At 36.0% G+C, this 14,275-nt stretch overlaps 1 protein-coding gene across 13 annotated transcripts in view; it reads left to right on the top strand.

The window, feature by feature from the left end:
• ATG10 (autophagy related 10) overlaps window positions 1–14,275 on the top strand; it is a 270,304-nt gene that overhangs the window by 18,970 nt on the left and 237,059 nt on the right. For all 13 annotated transcript variants that reach the window (XR_013556212.2, XM_060637763.2, XM_060637759.3 and 10 more), the window contains one exon: window positions 2,496–2,615. Coding sequence is in view for 12 of the 13 variants with exons in the window: in XM_060637763.2 (XP_060493746.2) it covers window positions 2,496–2,615 (120 nt within the window). In the remaining variant the exon portion in view is untranslated. The remainder of the gene's footprint in view (window positions 1–2,495; window positions 2,616–14,275) is intronic.

Raw genomic sequence — 14,275 nt, 5'->3', positions numbered from 1 at the left:
TGACTAGACTATCTCTATCTCCCTATACCTTCTATACTTCCTGCATCATGTTTCTGAGATCAGTCTTAGTGTTCTCTACACCCTAACTTGCCTTTGTTCATACCATTTTTCCTGCTTAGACTACTGTTCTAACCCTTGTGCTTCACCCACTGACAATCTGCTCTACAAAAACTCTTATATACCTTAAAGATTCATCTTCATGCCCACCCACACACCCTCCCACACTATCCCCTCTTTATAAGGGACTCCATCATTTGTGTGTACTTTAAATAGAAGTCCTGTTTTCCAGTGCTGTGAGAATTAAGAGTTGAGCAATTAATTGAAGACGTTGATTAAAGCTAGAGTTAAAATACTTAAGAAAAGTACTTAGAACAGAAATACATTCATTTGCCAGTTGTCTCATGTATGACTAAGGGATTTTCTTTGAGTATGGGTAATTGGTTGGAATTCATTCTTCCTTCATTAATTTGGAACCCAGAATGCATCCTCTATATTTCCATTTTATTTTTTTCTTTTCAGCACAAGCAGGGGAGAGGGAGAGAGAGAGAGAGGGAGAATTTTAAGCAGGCTCCAAGCTCAGTGCAGAGCCCAGTGCAGGGCTCAATCCTGCAACCCTGGGATCATGACCTGAGCTGAAATCAAGAGTTGGATGCTCAACCGACTGAGCCACCCAGGAGCCCCTCCAATTTTGGTTTAAAAGAAAGAATTCAAGCCATTCATGTAGCAATCTGAGCATGGAATCCTAGATTTGTATGGTTTTCCCCCCACCATTTTTTTTTGGTTTTTCCCCCACCGATTTTTTCGGTTACATTGTCCATACCTACTTCAATGATAGTTTCTTTTTCTTATGGAGACTTACTGTTATAAAGTCTTTCTGAGGCATTAAATCATAGAAATAAGAGTTATTATTTTTTTTACTTATATTTTATTGGTTTGGTTTGTGGAGTATTTAATTAAAGTAGTATTTATAATATACACATGTGGTTTGTTAACATAAACTCAACTGATGGGAAGGAGGTGCTTCATGATCAGAATGTTGTAGATACCAGTCAGTGTTTTACTGAAGGGATGGATACTATTTTGATTAACCTGGAAAGTTAGTTGAATGGAAGTTGGTTAAGGGAGTTTCTACTATAACGATTTTTATTGCTTATCTCCCTTTATTACAGTGTGAGCTCATACAAGGCAGGGGCTGTATATATACATATTTTTCATTTTGTATATCTAACCTTCACCACACACAGTACCTACCATAGATATTAAGTATATATTTGTTGTATGAGTGAACAAATGCTTGTATAGGTCATACTAAATTTGAATAATCAGAAAGAATACTGCACTGAGAATCAGCTAGTATAGACAGATCATTGGCCCTGGAGCCCTCCTGGGGTTTGAATCCTTTCTCATTTGCATTTCTTGAGCAGGTTACTTTCTCCTTTTCATTTGGGGAATGAGGATAACAATAGTCTTTGGGTTGTGTGAGGGTTAAATGGGAATCTAAAGTATTTAGCATTGTGCTTGACAAAGTAAGCAGTCAACAAGTGCTAATTTTCTTGATGGTGCTTTTCACCAAAGAGGAGACCATGGGAATTCACTTGGTCTAATTTTTCTCATTAAGGGACTTGAATTACATAATGTATCAGTTTCTTTCTAGCTTTAAAATTCTCTTTTTATAAATACTTTATGTTTCGGACATACTTATGTAACAAATATATGGCTATTCCTTGATTTGTCACATTTGTAGATTCTATAAAGTAGGTAATTACTAAGGTGATCCTGACTTTACACCTTGAAGAACTAATACTTTCAGGCTTTAGAACATCATTTGTTAGGGAGGTGAACTCTAATAAGTGTGAAGACCAGCTAGCTCTACTAAGCACTGCCGTGCTATCTACGTAAGGGCTAAGTAAGGTAGGAAGTAGAGAAGGAAGCTCTGAAGAGATTGTTTGGAAACATTAGCTTAGAAGAAGTGAGATAAAATTAAGCTCTGGAAACTAAATTTATGGACAGATTAACTTTTTGAACCCTAGATACACATTTGTTATAAATTTAGGTTAAAAAAAATTTTTTTTTTAAATGTTTATTTTTGAAATAGAGCACAAGTGGGGGAGTGGCAGAGAGAGGGAGACACAGAATCCAAAGCAGGCTCCAGGCTCTGAGGTGTCAACACAAAGCCTGATACCGGGCTGGAACTCATGAACCTGAGAGATCATGACCTGAGCTGAAGTTGGACGCTTTTGGATGCATAACCAACTGAGCCACCCAGGTGCCCCATAAATCTAGGTTTTCAGTTTTCATGTTGATCACATTTTCTTCCTGATTAAAAAATGGGGATAGACTGAGAAAGATGGAAATGTGACACTTTTTTGGAATGGCTCTGAGAATATTTTCCGTTCAGTGTCCCAAATTTTGGTTTGAAGAAATAAGTGATTTAGCAGAATTACTTTTAGCATTCATTCCACAGCTGATGCTTATACTTAGTTTTTATATTGCAGTTATCATTTAGTATGGAAGAAGATGAGTTCTTTGGAGAAAAAACATTCCAGCATTGTTGTGCAGAGTTCATTAGACATTCACAGCAGATAGGTGATGGCTGGGAATGGAGAACTTTGAAGGTAAGAACAGAAATTTTTATATTCTATATAAATGAAGGTTTGTTTTTTTTTGACCATGTAAACCTCAGTAATTGAAACTAATATGTGAAAGCTAGTTTGATTTAGTAAAAGGCTTGAATTGAAGATGTTTTAAAACAGATGTCCATTTTATTGCTTCAACTATATATACTCATTATAATTAAGCTAATGAAGTATTATCTAGAAAAGTCCTTAGGTGACCTGCTTTAATTTAATAGATAAGAATGCTTAGCATATTAACTATCTGAATGTAAACAGATGCTTCTGTGGTGCTTCAAACCATTTATTTACACTATTAATTTTCTTAGGAAAGTACTTTTGTCCAGAGAGTGGAAAGATAATCCTGAAACCAAATCATAGTCAAACAATCACAAATTCTGAAATACTGAGAACTGAATTAATTGGGAATTTCTTAATATCGTAAACACATTCCAAAACATTCTTTCTTTTGCTTCTATTTGGTAATAACAGTGTGAAAGGTCTATGTACTTATCTATTTCCACACAGACATTTAGTTAAGATTCTCTGCCACAAGCTTTTAAAGAGTTCATTGAGATAATTTTCAGAGAGGATGTTTCCTTTGCTTGATGTCTTAATCTCGTTCCTAAAAAAGTGGTGATTCCTGTTTTTTTGCTTATTGGCTGTTTTCTGTATGAATTCTGAGAAATGTGAATAGTTTTGAACTGATTCCTATGATTCAGAACTAGGCCAGGGAAATCCAGGTCTTGATTCAGTCTAGAGTGCCACTGGAGAGAGAAACCATGATTTCCTTTGGGTCATATGCCAGCTAAGCTTTCATGGGGGTTGGGGTGGGGAGTGTCAGGGGAGACTCCAGCCCTATTGGACAGTTCTTAAGCCTCTGTGGCATCTCCTGCTCCAGGATAACATGACCTTATTATTAGCACCTATTATTAATCTTTTTCCTGAGTATTTTATAATTTTGTTTGCTATTCTTTTTGAGTTTATTCATCTTATTTCTTCTGTGAGTATTGACATATAAAAGAGTTGCTGTTTTGTATGTCAACTTTGTGACCATACCATCACCTGAGTTCTCCTTTTAGTCTCAGTGATTTCTCTTGTGACTTCTAAGGTAGAGTGAGGTCATCTGCAAATGAGGAATTTTTGTTGCCTTCTTTGTAATATTTCTCTTATTTTATGAATTGAGTAGAAAAATAAGTAATAGTAATAACATATCTCCTTCATTAACTTTAATATCATTGTTTCTGATATATAATGATTTTAGAAAGTGCTGGTTGTTTATTCATTGAATGAGTATAGCTTTCTGACCTCTTTTGACCTGTAATAATTTGATGGTTATTTCTTTGAAAGTTTTTCTTTTTACCAGATTTTTAAAAAAAGTTTATTTATTTATTTTGAGAGAGAGAGAATGAGCGGGAGAGGGGCAGAAAGAGAGAGGGAGAGAGAGCATCCCAAGCAGGCTCCACACTGTCAGTTCAGAGCCTAATGTGGGGACTGAAGTCACCAACAGCAAGATCATGATCAGAGCCCAAATCAAGAGGTCAATGCTTAACCCACTGAGGCACCCAGGTGTCCCTCACCAGATTTTTTAAAAAAGAAATTTTCTTTTGTCTTAAGCTGGAGGTAGAATAATAGATACTCCAGTTATCATTTCAAGGACCTGAATGGGTTAGGGAGGGAGCTGGGACTGTGTTTATGTGTGTGTGTGTGTGTGTTTGCTTGCATGCATGCACATGTCGGGGGGTGCTGGGGTAGGTCTCTAGGAGGGAGATTCGTAAAATAATCCTTAAATACCTGTTCGAAATTTCCTCATTGAATTTGTTGAAACTAGTGCATCAAAAACTAGCTTCCAGGATTTGTTTTTATTCTTGTCTCACCTCTGCTTCAGGGATAGATAGGGATGGCTGTGTTTGGCTCCTTGTTTGTTGCCACTGCCTGCTGAGTTAGGAAAGTTCCCTACCCTTGGAATGAGAATTGCACCTCTAATTAAGGGCAGTTTTCTTTAATGTGGGGGTGAGTCCATAGGTAGTACCAAAAGAAAACAAAACACTGTTTAGAGAAGATCTTTATAGCCTTAGGGCAAGAACTGCAAACTCAAAAGCCTTGGAATCTGGGCATGGTAACATAAAAGGGTCAAGCTGCTAGGTACAAGACAATATGGACACTGAATCCTATGGCCTGTAGCTGACCAGAGTGCTTGTCTTATTGCCAGGTTGGGAACATGGACCCAGGGGTTACCAGATTTTCCAAGAAAAGTGAAAAAGATCTAGGGGGGAGAAATCTCTAAATTTCAAATATTGGTAACTAATTAAAAAAGATTTTTCAAAGTCAAGACCAAATCCAACATGCCGGTGATGTATAGTATGTAGGATATGTGTGGCCAGTTGATGACTTCTGGGATTGGGTGTGTGTGTGGTAGGACTGTGGTTTCTTACCTCGCCCTGCCTCAGTGCATGGTGTTGATCTTAGTAAAGGGGGCTCTAGGCAAAGCACATACCTTTCTTCTGAATTTTGGGATGTTAGTATTTTTGCCACTTAATTTCTGCAGTTTTGTGTTAGTTTTATGAAGTAGATTATGAATCAGTCACTTGGTTATTTCTTTCAAACCTTACATATGTATTATATCTCATTTTTTTTGTGGGACTGTTGAGGAGAATACTTATACTGTTGTTTTACTTTATAGGCTCCAGAAGTTTATTTTTATTTTGTTAAAACATAGTTGTCTTTAAGTATAGGTGGGAAACAGCAAGCTGAACATATTTAAAGTACACAGTTTGATGTTTTGATGTGTATATAAACCTATGAGCCCTCAATACACTGAAGAGAGTGAACATATACATCACCTTGTATATCCTTGTATACCTTCGTAATGCTTCCCTCCACCCCTAAAAACCATTATTTTTTTTCCTGCAAGTTATATTTAAGAAGAATCTTGGTGGGGTGCCTGAGTGGCTCAGTTGGTTAAGTGTCCTACTTCGTTCAGTTCAGGTCATGATCTTGAGGTTCGTGAGTTCGAGCCCTGTGTCGGGCCCTGTGCTGAAAGCTGAGAGTATGGAGCCTGCTTCATTCTGTCTCTCCTTCTCTCTGCCCCTCCCCTGCTCATGCTCTCTCTCTCTCCTTCTCAAAAAAAAAAATATTAAAAAAAAATTTTTTTTAAGAAGAATCCTGTTTATCCCTATATAGAGTGCCTCCTTTAAGGAGTACCCATATTGTTACTCATACCTTCAGGACTGTTTATAAATACATTTGGCACCATCCATTTTATTTCTTAAATTTAAAAGAATCATGACAATATTTAGAGAATTGGTTAAATTCAACTTTACAGATAAGGCAAAACATTACTTCCCCTGAAAAGTTAATGAGAAGGGCAGTGTGAATTAATGAAACATATAAATAATTTAAAAATTTAAAAATAAAACAGTTTCTTAAAGTCATCAAAATAGTTTCAATTTTTATATTTTAAAGGTATGTGGAATATGGAGAATAGTTCTAAGTCATTATTTTTCAGTGGACTGCATGCTCTTGGCATCTGGACAGGACTGTTCTTGTTTCCGTACCCCCAACATTTACAAACCTGTCAGGGAGGTGGTACACTCTTGTTGAGAGCCATTGTTTAACAGAATGGTTTGTCAGATATTAAAGATACAATTTAAGAGCATTAGCTTTAGACTTAAACATGGCTATAAATCCTTCCTTTACCCTTTACTAGCTGGATTTTGGCCAAGTTAGTTAACGTCTCCAAACTTCTTTTCTTTAAAAAAAATTTTTTTTTTAATGTTTATTCATTTTTCAGAGACAAAGAGTGTGAGTGGGGCAGGAACAGAGAGAGAGGGAGACACAGAATCTGAGGTAGGCTCCAGGCTCTGAGCTGTCAGCACAGAGCCCGATGCAGGGCTCAAACACACAAACTGTGAGATCATGACCTGAGCCGAAGTCAGACGCTTAACCAACTGAGCCACATACGCACACTTTATTTTCTTTTTTTGTAAGATAGGAATAAAAATAATACCCACCATACAACCTCGTAGTTGTGTAGATTAAATGAGATTTACATTCAAAGAGTTTAGCACTGTTTCTGGCACATGGAAAACCAAATTATGGTTATAATTTTTAGCTAGTTGTTTGAAATTTTCAGTGTCTTTTATTACAGAAATAATGCTATAAATGAAATTGCAGTTAACTTTTCACAAAGTTCTGTTTAAGTGTATTTAGCACCAACTGTACTGGTCTTGGTATATTATTCTGAGTCTTGTAGGATAAGGAAGAGCAAAAGATGGCAAATAACAATGAATGCAACCGCTTTAAAGACAAGTATTTTCAAAATCCAAGAGTTCATAAAAGAGAAAGAGAGACAGAGAGAGAAAATGATAGAATGAACAGACACAGGAGAGAATAGAGTAGAAGAGTCTCCATTGAACATTATAGGGAGAATCTAGGACATCAAGATTTTTGTTAGAAAATTATTAGTCAAAAGGAAAGAGATAAACATTTATCTTACTTTTTCTGTATGATCTATATTTCATGGTAACTAAATAGACTAATGTGATAAGGGAACTTTTATTTTTTCAAAATTCCATCTAATAAACATAGAAATGATGGTAGAATTAGAAAATCATTACTTTTCAATGTCTAATGAAATGAATTAAGTGATAGTTATCACTGGATGAAACTATTAGGTGAAAAGTTGATGGGGAATTTAGAAAGGAGGGATTGAGCTATCATTACGTGAACCTAGTGATCAATTATGACATTACTAAAAGCAGATATGATATACTTGCTGAAGTTATTTTTTTTTAATGTTTATTTATTTTTGAGAGAGAGAGAGAGCATGCAGGGGAGGGACAAAGAGAGGGGGAGACTAGAATTGGAAGCACACTTCAGGCTCTCAGCTGTCAGCACAGAGCGTGACACAGGGCTCGAACTCACGAGGCTTCGAGCTGTGAGATCATGACCTGAGCTGAAGTTGGCTGCCCAACCAACTGAGCCACCCAGGCGCCCCATACTTGCTGAAGTTTTATAACTTGAATCACAGAGTAAAGTCCATGAAATATTCTTGCTCAAAATGTTGAGCCTGAATAGAAATCAATTAAAGAAGTCAGTTGATCGAGAACCAAGTTAATTGATATCACAGGAAACAAATAGGGAAACACAGAAATCTAAAGGACAGCTGATCCAATTTCCTTAAAAATTTAATGGTTGGATAAAGAAGTGAAGAGAGGATTGCATCTCTATCTAGCAAGTTTGTTATTAAAATATCCTTTCTGGGCAGTGACCAGTAAGTGGTCCCCATGTGTAAGACTAGTATGTAGCTTAGGTCATATGTGAGTTACTATGGGACAGTGAAGACCACCAGCCTGGTTCAGGGTCACAGGTCCAATGACCATGCACTTGGATGTTTTGACAGTGTCAACTTGCTATGAAAGTTTCTAAGTCTTTACTTTTCTTTTCTGAATTTATCGTTTTGACCTATGGGAAAGAGTGTGAGGATTTTGATAATAGTTTTTGGACTAACAACAATCAATACGTGAACAGACACCAGTTCAGATCACACTTGGAGAAGCACTACTCTAGAATTCAAAAATTCAAGACACATAACCTAATGTAATTTGTGATCCTGACTCAAATCAACTGTAAAAGGGCCTTTTTAAAGATAGGGATATTTGATTATGGAATAAAGTATAAAATGATACCAGTTTAGCTTAGCAAAATAAAAAACAAACCAGGGATAGATGAAACAAATGAGGCAAAATCTTAATATGTATTGAGTATGGGTAATGTATATATAGCTTTGAATTTGGTACTATTTTGTCTACTTTTATGTACGTTCCATATATGCTTCCTTTTCTTCTATCTTGTCATAATTTACTCTTTACCCTAAACTTTGTTAGTAATTACTGATGTTCTTAGCCTTATCTTAGATTTAGACCCCCTTTGGGGATTTGTGCAGAGTTTAAAACTTCAAAGCAACTTACCTTCTAAATTTTTTGTTTTTCTGTTTTTACCTGCTAGAGAGGAATACATTAGTTTAGGACCTCAGTTCTGTGATTTGACCTTTCACAGGTTATTGATAAAATAATTTCCTGTGGGTTTCCAACTTTCTTCTCTCACTTTTGTATAACAAAAATAGCAAGAGAGATATTCAGATACTGCAGACAAAATACCATTCTACCTAATCTTGAGATTGGATTTTATACAGTTAATACTATTTTATATGTTATTGTTCAAGAAGAACTAAAGGGCGTCCCCACCAACATTAATTCCCATCTCTCGTTAAACCTGCTTGATTATATTTTGAAATTTACATAGCAACACACTAGAAATATTTTAATTACTTTCTTTACAGCTCAGGAATAGTTGATTGAAAGGGCTTATTTCCTAATTTAGATAGAGTAAAAGTTTGCAATTTCATTTTCTTCTTAGAAATTTAAACTGATTTTTGGGACACCTGGTTGGCTCAGTTGGTGAAGTGTCGAACTTCAGCTCAGGTCATGATCTTGCAGTTCTGTGGGTTTGAGCCCCTCATGAGGCTCTGTGCTAACAGCTCAGAGCCTGGAGCCTGCTTTGGATTCTGTGTCTCCCTGTCTCTCTGCCCCTCCCCCACTCATGCTCTATCTCTCAAAAATAAATAAATAAACATTAAAAAATTTTTTAAAATTTTAAACTGATTTTTAAAATAAAGTTTATTTACTTATTTTGAGAGAGAGAGAGAGAGAAAGAGAGAGAGAGAGTGGGGGGGGGCAGAGAGAGGGGGAGAAAGAGAATCCCAAGCAGGCTCTGTGCTGTCAGCCCAGAGCTGATGAGGTGCTCGATCCTTTGAGCCAAGGGATCACGAACTGAGCTGAAATAAAAAGTCGGACATTTAACAGACTGAACCACCTAGGCTCCCCTAAACTGATTTTTTAATTCTTTCTCTTTACTCGTCTTTCTGGTTAATTCACATTGCTTTTCTTAAAAATCCTTTACCATTATGCTAATTATACAAAATTCATATTTTAAAAAATTGATTGTAAAGTATTTCTACATTTTACTTGATTCCATACTTTAACACTATCTTGGTAGAAAATCTACCTTGCTCTTCCCATCAATCCTGTTGCCCTCCTGAATTTTACACGTTTCTTATTTGCACAGCTGTTTTTATTTTTAATGTCTTATCATAACAAAATTTCAAGGTGTAAAAGTAAAGAAATAGTGTAATGAATTGGCATGTACCTATCACCTAGCTCCCACAATTAACAAGTCACAGCCAGGTACAGACTGTTTTAAAGCACCTCTAGCATATATAAAATAATGTAACATATCTCAATTTAATTAACTTGGCTTTCCATTTATGAAAAGCTAATACCATCCTCAATGGGGAAAAACTGAGAGCTTTCCCCCTGAGATCAGGAACACGACAGGGATGTCCACTCTCACCGCTGTTGTTTAACATAGTGTTGGAAGTGCTAGCATCAGCAATCAGACAACAAAAGGAAATCAAAGGCATCCAAATTGGCAAAGATGAAGTCAAGCTTTCACTTTTTACAGATGACATGATACTATACATGTATAACCCGATAGACTCCACCAAAAGTCTGCTAGAACTGATACATGAATTCAGCAAAGTCGTAGGATACAAAATCAATGTACAGAAATCAGTTGCATTCTTATGCACTAATAATGAAGCAACCAAAAGACAAATAAAGAAACTGATCCCATTCACAGTTGCACCAAGAATCATAAAATACTTAGGAATAAAACTAGCCAAAGATGTAAAAGATCTGTATGCTTAAAACTATAGAAAGCTTATGAAGGAAATTGAAGAAGATACAAAGAAATGGAAAAACATTCTGTGCTCACGGACTAGAAGAATAAATATTGTTAAAATGTCAATACTACCCAAAGCAATCTACACATTCGATGCAATCCCAATCAAAATTGCACTAGCATTCTTCTCGAAGCTAGAACAAGCAGTCCTAAAATTTGTATGGAACCCCAAAAGACCCCAAATAGCTAAAGTAATATTGAAGGAGAAAACCAAAGCGGGAGGCATCACAATCCCAGACTTTAGCCTCTACCAAGCTGTAACCATCAAGACAGCATGGTATTGGCACAAAAACAGACACAGACCAATGGAATAGAGTAGAGACTCTAGAATTGGACCCACAAAAGTATGGCAAGCTAATCTTTGACAAAGGAGGAAAGAATATCCAATGGGAAACAGACAGTCTCTTTAACAAATGGTGCTGGGAGAACTGGACAGCAACATGCAGAAGGATGAAACTAGACCACTTTCTTACATAATTCACAAAAATAAACTCAAAATGGATAAAGGACAGGAAACCATGAAAACCCTAGAGGAGAAAGCAGGAAAACACCTCTCTGACCTTAGCCACAGCAATTTCTTACTTGACACATCCCCAAAGGCAAGGGAATTAAAAGCAAAAATGAACTATTGGGACCTCATGAAGATAAAAAGCTTCTGCACTGCAAAGGAAACAATCAACAAAACTAAAAGGCAACCGATGGAATGGGAGAAGATACTTGCAAATGACATATTGGATAAAGGGCTAGTATCCAAAATCTATAAACAACTCACCAAACTCCACCCCTGAAAAACAAATAATCCAGTGAAGAAATGGGCAGAAGACATGAATAGACACTTTTCTAAAGAAGACATCTGGATGGCCAACAGGCACATGAAAAGATGCTCAATGTCACTCCTCATCAGGGAAATACAAATCAAAACCACACTGAGATACCACGCTGGTCAGAGTGGCTAAAATGAACAAATCAGGAGACTATAAATGCTGGCGAGGATGTAGAGAAACGGGAACCCTGTTGCACTGTTGGTGGGAATGCAAACTGGTGCAGCCGCTCTGGAAAACAGGGTGGAGCTTCCTCAAAAAATTAAAAATAGATGTACCCTATGACCCAGCAATAGCACTGCTAGGAATTTACCCAAGGGATACAGGAGTGCTGATTCATAGGGGCACTTGTACCCCAATGTTTATAGCAGCACTTTCAACAATAGCCAAATTATGGAAAGAGCCTAAATGTCCATCGACTGATGAATGGATAAAGAAGATGTGGTTTATATATACAATGGAATACTATTTGGCAATGAAAAAGAATGAAATCTGGCCATTTGTAGCAACGTGGATGGAACTGGAGGGTGTTATGGTAAGTAATATAAGTCAGGCAGAGAAAGACAGATACCATATGTTTTCACTCGTATGTGGATCCTGAGAAACTCAACAGAAGACCGGGGGGGAGGGGAAGGGGGGAAAAAAGTTACAGAGAGGGAAGGAGGCAAACCATAAGAGACTCTTAAATACTGAGAACAAACTGAGGGTTGATGAGGGGTGGGGGGGAGGGGAAAGTGGGTGATGGGCATTGAGGAGGGCACCTGTTGGGATGAGCACTGGGTGTTGTATGGAAACCAATTTGACAATAAATTTCATAAAAAGAAAAGAAACATAACCTATGCTCACTAAATGAGAATCAAATATAACAGTAGGTTTAAAAAAAAAAAAAAGTAAAAAAAAAAATGATTAACTTGGCTTTCTTTTTTCCCCATCTGTCTTCAAATTATCAGTACTTCAAGTCCACTCTAAATTTATTTATCATTATATATTAAAAATTAATGAATGAACTCAGGAAAAGATTCTAGAGACATAAAATATTATTTCTATAATATTTTAAAAGTTAATTTTATTTATTTTGAGAGAGAGAGAGACAGCAAGCAAGCAGGGGAGGGGCAGAGAGAGAGGGGGAGAAAGCGAATCCCAAGCAGGCTCCACACTGTCAGCACAGAAGAGCCTGGTGTGAGGGGGTTTGGGTTCTGATCCCGACCTGAGAAAAATTAAGAGTTGGACGCTTAAACAACTCATCCACCCAGGCGCTCCTATTTCTACAATTTTTAAATTTATTTTTAAAATTATGAAGTATATAATATATATAATATATACCATCTTAACCATTTTGAAGGCTACAACTCAGTAAAGTACATTCATATTGTTTTGCAACTAAGTACCAGAACTCTTCATATTGCAAAATTGAAACTTTGTACCCATTAAATACTAATTTCCTATTGCCCCCTTCCCTCAGCCTCTGGAATACTTTCTCTTCTACTTTATATCTCTGTGAATTTGGCTACTGTGAATTTGGAATCACACAGTATTTGTCTTTTAGTGTCTGGCTTTTCTCACTTAGCATAATGTCTTCCAAGTTTATCCATTATTTCTACAAATTTTGATTTATAGTTTTATGAAGTGGAGAACTAAACAGACAATTGGGAGTGAATTTCTATTAGATGATGACATCTTGAATTGCAGAGCCTCGTTCTGTTAAAGAGATTTCACTTCTATTATTTCTGAGGTGCATCATTATTAAAGAGGATTAAGGGCACCTGGGTGGCTTAGTCGGTTAAGAATCTGGCTTCAGCTCAGGTCATGCTCTCATGGTTTGTAAATTCAAGCCCTGGATTGGGCTCTGTGTTGACAGTGCAGAACCTGCTTGGGATTCTCCCTTCTCTCTCTCTCTGTCCCTACCCAACTTGTGCTCTCTCTCTCTCAAAATAAATAAATAAACTTAAAAAAAAAAAGAGGTTAAAAATGCTTTCCATGTATATTTGACAAGACTAGTTCTTCACTATGTCTCAAATTTGCTGATAATATATAAGCTTAACTAGATATTTCTATCAGAAACATAATCAAATTAGAGAGTAAATAATGGAATTAGTATCTTAATTACTGTTACTTTGCTTACCCATTCACTTTTGTGATATTTATACATTGAGTTGTTGGAAGTAATTATTTTTATTTCAAAAGGGAAATATTAAATACCTACTTTTTTGATCTCTGTGTACAGAATATGCTTCGATCGATTCTTTGCTAAAGTTAAATGACAATTTTAATGTTTACTAAAAGACATTTTCCACTGGTTTCTTAGATATGTTGCTTTATGTCAGTAAAAAATACATTTGTTGGTTTGAAATACTTAATTTTTGCTTAACTTTTCTTCTTTTTCTCCAGCTTATTTAAAAATATATACATATATCCCTGTATTAATACTTGTTTTTTAGGGAAGTTATGAGCATATTACTTCTATTAAATTGGTGTAATGCTATATTTACTTAAGCCATCCAGTGTACATTAATGAAATATTATTTATGGGCCTGAATGTCACTAGATAAAGATTAAATACATTGTATTGGTGTAGTCTCTTGATTAGACTAAAGTAGATTTTTATTTTTTTTTTAAGTTTATCTTTGACAATTAGGAGAAAAATGCACTTGGAGCAGCATGCTGTGTTTTTGTAATAAACGTTGAATCATAGTCAGTTGCACTAGATTTTTCATTCATAATTTATTGTGTGTTATGATATGATTTCTCACTTAAGCATATGCAAATCTTAAGCAATCATTTCAAGAAGAACAGGTTGTATCACTTATGAATTAAATATTTTCGAACATCATTTTTAAAGATTATCAAGAGTGTCAGAGAAAGGAAAACTATAATACTTTACAAATTTATAAATTAAAATTTAAGTTGTGATAGTAATTATGCACACTTAACAATTTAAAGTACATTCTCAGCTAACAGTGATGTTTGGGTTCACTGGGCAGGGTGTCAGGCTGTATTTCAAAAATCCTTGTGGAGAGTTATCTTTACAGTATTCAGTTT

The sequence above is a fragment of the Panthera onca genome, chromosome A1 (assembly GCF_046562875.1).
Source record: "Panthera onca isolate mPanOnc1 chromosome A1, mPanOnc1 haplotype 2, whole genome shotgun sequence".
Classification (NCBI taxonomy): domain Eukaryota; kingdom Metazoa; phylum Chordata; class Mammalia; order Carnivora; family Felidae; genus Panthera; species Panthera onca.
Note: the sequence above shows the minus strand (reverse complement) of the source record. Positions and strands in the feature narration are given on the sequence as shown.